The sequence below is a fragment of the Tupaia chinensis genome, unplaced genomic scaffold, assembly GCF_000334495.1.
Source record: "Tupaia chinensis unplaced genomic scaffold, TupChi_1.0 Scaffold000096_1, whole genome shotgun sequence".
Taxonomy (NCBI): domain Eukaryota; kingdom Metazoa; phylum Chordata; class Mammalia; order Scandentia; family Tupaiidae; genus Tupaia; species Tupaia belangeri.
The window spans coordinates 3,870,546-3,877,923 of NW_006159558.1; the positions used below are offsets into that span (position 1 = coordinate 3,870,546).

Here is a 7,378-nt window from a genome sequence, read left to right on the forward strand (position 1 = left end):
GCTAAGAAGGGGCCCGCTGCAACTACACTGTTGTTGCCAACACTGTGGTGCGTGTGAACTCCTGCCTTCCTCTGGGCAGTCTGAACTTTTGGCCCATTAGAGGCAGAGGCTACATAACCAAACCCCAGTGCACACTCTGGGCACTTCAGTGAGCCTCCTTGGCAGACAACGGGTCACATGTGTCATCTCTGCTAGGGGAGTGAGGGACATCCTGTGTGGCTTCCCTGGGTGAGGACTCTGGGCTGCTCCTAGTTTCTCTCGGATTCTCCACATGTGCCTTTCCCTCTGCTGGTTTTGCTGTCGGTGTTCACTGTAATAAATCTGAGAGTGCCATACAGGGCCATCTGTGAATCATGCTTTCTAATCATGGAAACTGGGAGGATCTAGGAGATTCCTAACATATGGATGAGGATTGTTTTGACTCACTGTAGATTCCTCAGAGAACTCAGGAATCAGCTATCCCACGTTTTTGTTAATAAAAAAATAGAAGAGTTGGGGTGATTGCTGTTTAGAAGTTAGACTTGCAGACCTCTTTCTTATTCCACAGAGAGGCTTAGACCTGCTCTATCTAGCAGATTCCTGGAAGTTCATTCTCTGGGGCAGGAAACAGTCTGTGGACCTCTGGGCACCAGGTTCAGTTTAATAGTGTCTGTGGATTTGAAAAAGGCAGAGTAAGAGAATGACTGTCTACTGGATATCCAGAGTCTGGCCCTCTTTCACCACTTGTCTTCCTGACACCCAGGGGCTCAGTGTCTACCATCCAGGCAGGACAAGGCACTGGAGCAATTTCCCAGAGGGATACTTAGCCCAACAAAGGATCCCTAAGAACCCAGCAAGAAAGATAAAGAGTTATGACAGCTTTCTTTATCTAAATGACCCAACCAAGTCCCACTTCAGTTGACAAACTGCTCCTCTGTGCTCAGGTCTTCCAATTAAACTTTCTATTCATCCACTTTAAATATGAACAGAAAACCAAGGGTATCCAGACATCAAAAGAAAATGATCTAAAATGAAGCAACATGGAGTATACAGAAGCTATGAAGAGGAACTAAAACCGGAAAATAGTTCACTTTAGTCAAATCAGAGAAGATAGTATGACCAGGAAAATAAGAATAGCATACGATAACAGAAAATAATTTTTAAAAAAGATATAAAAGGACTTCTAGAAGTTTAAAATGTGAAAGAGATAAAAATCCCAATAATGATTTTGGAAGATAATGTCAAAGAGATCTCCCAGAAAACAGCAAAAAGATGGAAAATATGAGTTAAAAGATAAGAAATTTAAACATAGATATTGGAGCTTTTATCCAAAACAATTCCAAACAAGAAAGAAGTGGGAGTGATAATGGAGAAGAAATAATAAAAAAAAATATATTATCAAGAAAATTTTAAAGAAAAGACATACATTTCTAGGTTAAAATGTTTTGTGGAAATGACTAAACTTAAGTACATAATTATGGCATTTCAGAACCTTCAGAAAATGAGAAGCTACTACACATTGCAGAGAGATCTTTTAAAAGGTCACATGTAAAAGATAAGAAATCCGACTAGCTCTGTTTTTCAGTATCAACACTAGGAAATAGAATATATGAAGCATTATATTCGATTTTGAAAGGAAATTATTTGCAACCTAAAACTTGCACCCCATTGTTCTTCAAGCTTGAGGGTAGTGTGATGATGTTTTTTGATAACAAAGCATCACACATTTGCCTTGCAAGCACTCTTATATAGAATGGAACCCCAGAATATACTCCAATAAAAGTAAGGCCAGCCAAAAAAGGTGGAGACTTATAATACAGGACACAAAAGATTGAACACAGGGGAGAAGGGAAGGAAAACCTAGCATGGACAAACAGAGCAGAGTGATCGATAAAGCGTGTTCTTTATATGTAGCAAAGGTGAGGGTGGGGTGGTGTCAGCCAAGCCAGGTTGGAGTAGGTTAGGGAACTCTTGGAGGGATTTCTTTAAGGACATGCAATTGGTACAGCCCATGGTATATCTGAATATCTGATCTCGGTGAACTAATCACAAGTTTCTAAACAATTAATCCAAATAGGCGAACCATTAACTGAGACTGAATTGGAACTAGACAGGAATGAAAGTCAGTTATAGTTTGCCACATCACTCTGGTATGGACAGTGTTTACATAATGATAAGTGCAAACACTTGATTTGATCTAATGAAAATTGCAGTGTAACTATATTAAGATGATGGGGGATGGGAAGACTGCAATAATGTAGTAGACCCAGGAAGGGGAGGAAAGATTAAAGATCTATCTAAGGAAGATATATGAACAGCCAAAAAGCATATGAAAAAATGTTCATCATCTCTCATATAAGGGAGATGCAGATCAAAACTACAATGAGATACCACCTAACCACAGTCAGAATGGCGAAGATTAAAAAAAAAAAAATGGTAAGGGCTGGCGGGGATGTGGTGAAAGGGGAACACTCCTACGTTGTTGGTGGGAATGTAAATTGGTCCAGTCACTGTGGAGAAAAAATATGGAGGTTCCTCAAAGATCTACAAATAGAACTACCATGTGATCCAGCAATTCTACTCCTGGGTATCTACCCAAAGGACAGGGGAGCACTCAGTTGGAAAACCGCTTGCACAACTATATTTATTGAAGCACTATTCACGATTGCTAAGACGTGGAACCAACCCAAATGTCCACAAACAGATGAATGGGTTGAAAAAGCGCATATACTCTATGGAATATTATTCAGTTATAAAAAAACAAGGCCCTGGACTTTGATAGAAAGTAGATGAATATGGAAGATTTGTTGCTGAGTGAAGCAAGTCAGGCTATGAAGGCATTGTATGCCTCCACTTAACATATACTGACTGACTGGACTCTATGGTAGAGACTGAAAGATTGGAGAACAGAAAAGCATTAAAAATTGTTATGGACACTAGAGACACAGTGGAGGGAGAGTGTGGGAGGAGAAGAGCACAGAAAAGATAATATGGGTAGAAATGGAGATGTAAGATATTTGTGGGACACAGATACGCTTTATTATCTGTTGATGAGGGTATATATAGTAGTCTCAACTGGACTGAGATGTATATCACACTATGTAAAGTCTGTTTACAATGTAAATGATGTATAACAATTGAATGTATAAATAATATAATAATAATGAAGGAAAAAATTTTAAAAAGATTAAAGATCTAAATCCTCTTTATCATAGTGCACAGTTAATGGTGATGCCTGGTATGCAAAAATGCAAGTCATTATCTTTATACATATCAAAATAGAAGACTGAAAAAGATGGGAAAAAGATAGAGCAATAATAAAGTGGGGAAAGTAACCTGTACTTACTTTATATGAATGTTTACCTTTGTTACAAAGCATGTGGACATAAATTACAGCTGTGGGCTTCCCTGTGCAGCCCCCTTTACAGTCAAATAAAGAGATCATGACATAGTACTTCCGCCATGGTCAACCCTGTACCTTTTATATTCGACTCTGTTATTGGAACCATAGTATTTGGAATTCTTGTCAGATAAATCAGCAAATGCTCAAGGCAGAGTTTCAGCATCCTAGTTCTGAATTCTACCTGCCATCCCTACACACAGCATGACTCACTCACCAGATCTTCACATTTATTCTGTGTACAGAGGACCAGGACTCTCCCACCTGTGGTTATAAGGAGGGTATCTGAGAGTGAAATACTGGGAAAACTTACAGACTAAAAATACACTGTATTGGGGTAATGTATAGCTATTCTACCATTCTAACACTTGAATATGTAACCCAAGAACTTATTCTTTAATCTCAAATAGTATGTGGCCTAAAGAAACAGATTCTGGTTCCATAATTTTAATTTTAACCTTTTAAAGAATAATCAGCATGTTTGGTTATGTAGTAAGTGAAAGGAAGATGATTTTTATGGGATTATTTTTTCACATGCTTATCACATTCTTACGGTTGGCACAGTAGAAACTGCGGATTCCTGTTGGAAATGACTTGAATGCTGAACATTCTGTTAAATGCCTGATTTAACACAAACATGTTTGTAATTCTGATGAGTAGCTGTTGTCTTAGGATCTGAAGTTTTGGAGAACCTTCTCTCTTCCTAAACTAGAGAAGCCCCCTGTGAGATTGCCCCTTGTGAGTGCAGGCTGCCTGGTAAGACACCCTATGCATTTCATCTTTCAGGAGTACCAGCCTTGCAACACCAATGCATGTCCTGAACTGAAGAAGACCACACCCTGGACACCCTGGACGCCTGTCAACATCTCTGACAATGGTGGCCACTATGAGCAGCGATTCCGATATACTTGCAAAGCTCGCCTGCCTGATCCAAATTTGCTGGAAGTGGGAAGACAAAGAATTGAAATGCGGTACTGTTCTAGTGATGGGACCAGTGGCTGCTCCACAGATGGTGAGTAGAGACTCCATAGGGATTTACCCATTTCTGTGGAAAGGCTTTTGATCTTATCTCTAAGGCTGCAGAAGAATGGAGGCGACTTGTCTTTTTGACTGTCTACAATTTAACATTCTTTATAACAATGAACTCTGTAGAGTAGAACTGATTTTATAGCAAGTTGAAGGGAAAAACCTTTACTAGAAGAGTTTAGTTAGGTATCGAGGTGATCCTATGAATGTAGCACCCAAGATGAAACTTTATTTGTGATCGATCTGGAATAGTTTGTGACTTACCTAGTATCAGAAAATATATTGAAGAATGATCAGTGCTCTTCCATAGATTTTCTGAAACTAAACTGGAATTCAAGACCCCAAGTAACACTGTATTTATGATAGATCTAGAATAGTTTGTGTGAGATTTATTTAGTATCAAAAAATATACTGAAGAGATATCAATGCTTTACTGTAGATTTTCTTTAATTATTAATATAGCTGAAATGCATTAAAATAGAAGCTGAAAATAAGCTTTTCCTTTATCCTCAAACTAGACAAAGGTGTTGGAAGTACATTACTTCGTTTATACCTGTGGAAGAATCTTTTGTTAAAAAGCAGTACATAAGAATACTAAAATCATCTTTGAAATTGCTTTTCCCCTTCTAATTGTGCAAACCCCTCAAATATCATGTTTATGACAGTCTAGAGGGAGCCCTGGTGAAGGCCAGACCTGCCCTCTGCCCAGCCCTGACTGTGAGGTCACTTTACCTTGGGCAAGTCTCAGCCGCAGAAGACGGGGTTGAGCATGCAATCTCCTCAGTCTTTAAACAGGAATGGATACTGACAGAGAGTCCTCAAGCACTGCTGATGAGAATAGTGATAGTTCTAGCTTGCACTAGATCATCATTGTTAAACATTCCTTAGCACCTCAGTGTTTGTGATTCTATTTTATTTTCCCAACATGAACGTGATATAGAAAAGACTGGTACCATTGCTATCATTTCTAGAAAAGGGTCTCAGACCCAGACTGGCTGGCCTTGACAAATGCCACAGACCTGATGTGTCACCCTGTTAGACCGAGATAGATGGTGGGATGAATTCATGGTGGTGCAATAGATCTCTGTGTTGCCACCAGAGAAGTTCGTACCCAGCATTGCTCTGAGAGGCTGGCACCATACTCTCTCAACACAGGTCCCATGCCTTTTCCCAGGGGCTAGGAACGGCCTCGATGCTGGGCAGTCTGACAGTCCTGGACAAGAGCCACTTGCTTTTCAAGCATATTCCCGCTTACATTGTTCTTGCCAACACTAACTCTCTTCTTCAAACCACTGCTCACTCTAGTTTAGCAACTACACTAGCTTATGGTTCCTTGAAAAAATGTCTTTTTTAGTGGGAGGTTTTATGTGAATAAATGTACATCTTAAATAAAATTATCACCCACCTAGAAAAATGAGCAACAAAAATGATAGTATATGCCTTAAATCTTTTCTAAGGTAAGTATGTCCCATATAATTTTTCAAATATGACTATGTGCAATGTAATTTTTTAAAAAAAGTGATGTGCCCTAAATAATATTTGGGACATACTTATCCCCATACTTATTCCCTTACTTCAAAACAAGCTATCTTATTTCTTATGATAGCAAAGTAAAAGAGAAAATGAATGATGGTATTTCTCTATAGATTAGCTTTACATTAGTCTTTCTGAATTTACATTTTTTTTATGACTTCCATTCTTGGGTTTATATTAAACCAAAGCTGATATTTGTTTTAAATGTTAATAATACAAACTAAGAGTGCATATTTATAAAGGATAATTTGTATTTTCTCTGAAAATATGTCATGGACATGGCTTAAAGAGAACTTGTCCTTTCTGTGTCTTCATGGTTCTGAATTCTAATGACCGTGTCTCATTTTGGTGTTTATTTTTTTTAAGAATAATTTTATTTAAATTAATTAATTAATTAATTTAAATTTGAACAGAGAAGGACAGAATGAGAGAGAGAGGGAGTGAGAAAGCAAGCTACCAGGTTTGGAACTCAACCCACGGTCGGCCATCTGAGAGTTCAGTGCCCTTAACCACCACGCTACTTGCTGGCCATGGTTATGATATGTTAATGGCACAAAGTTAGACTCTGCCTCTGACCACACAAAATGAAGCTTACTTATACACTGTTGTTCCTTATCGTTTACCTACGAAATATTGGTTCATCACCAAAAACCACGTCTAATCCATTTTCTCTGCCTCCATTTCAGAGATGGAGTTTCTAGGTAAACAAAGTGCTTAACAGTGTCCAGACCTGTTGCCACATGTGTCTTCTCTCAGCCACGCGCTCCAGAACTTCATGTGTACTTTGAGAGATACTTGTTAAAATTGCCTACATTTGAGAAAATTATTTAGTATTTAGATACTGTAAGTGAGTAGTCATTTTCACCAAAATAAACATGGATTTTGGCAATGGCTAATCAAGTAACAAGGTAAAGTGCTCAGGGCAGAGCTGACTCACAGTACTGTGCAGGCCGTCAGCTGCGTTCCTACAGTGACGGCGTCCCCCTTTTCCCTCCATAGCTACAGCGGTGCGCTGCTCCATTGGTTTCCGGGAAAACATATTTTCTTAGTAAATGTGCTCTGAATATCATGAGAGCCTTTGCTGTTTGGCACAATTATTCAGGGTTGTGCTCAGTGCAGGCTCATAAGTCCTAAGGAGCAAACTGGTGTCTCTATGGCCTGTGATTTGGGACCAGTCAACTGGGCATGTTTTTCAGACTTAATTTACTTTTAGAAGGTTCAGGAGGAAGTCCAGAAAACATCTGAATCCTGTTTTCACTTTCTCAGCTGGATGTCCTTCATGCGAGCACCACCCCAAGGAAAGCAAGTAGTTCTTTTTTTTTTTTTCCAGTTCTCTCCAAATCAATGAACAACAAATACAAGTTCTATTACTTGCATAAGGGCTTCCCCACGTTCTCAGATAGAGTCTTCATTTGCCCCTTTATGTAATAGCTTCACAGG

At 39.0% G+C, this 7,378-nt stretch overlaps 1 protein-coding gene across 6 annotated transcripts in view; it reads left to right on the forward strand.

The window, feature by feature from the left end:
* SEMA5A (semaphorin 5A) overlaps nt 1-7,378 on the forward strand; it is a 525,920-nt gene that overhangs the window by 492,379 nt on the left and 26,163 nt on the right. For all 6 annotated transcript variants that reach the window (XM_027769892.1, XM_006143315.2, XM_006143312.2 and 3 more), the window contains one exon: nt 4,166-4,391. In XM_027769892.1, coding sequence (XP_027625693.1) covers nt 4,166-4,391 — 226 coding nt within the window. The remainder of the gene's footprint in view (nt 1-4,165; nt 4,392-7,378) is intronic.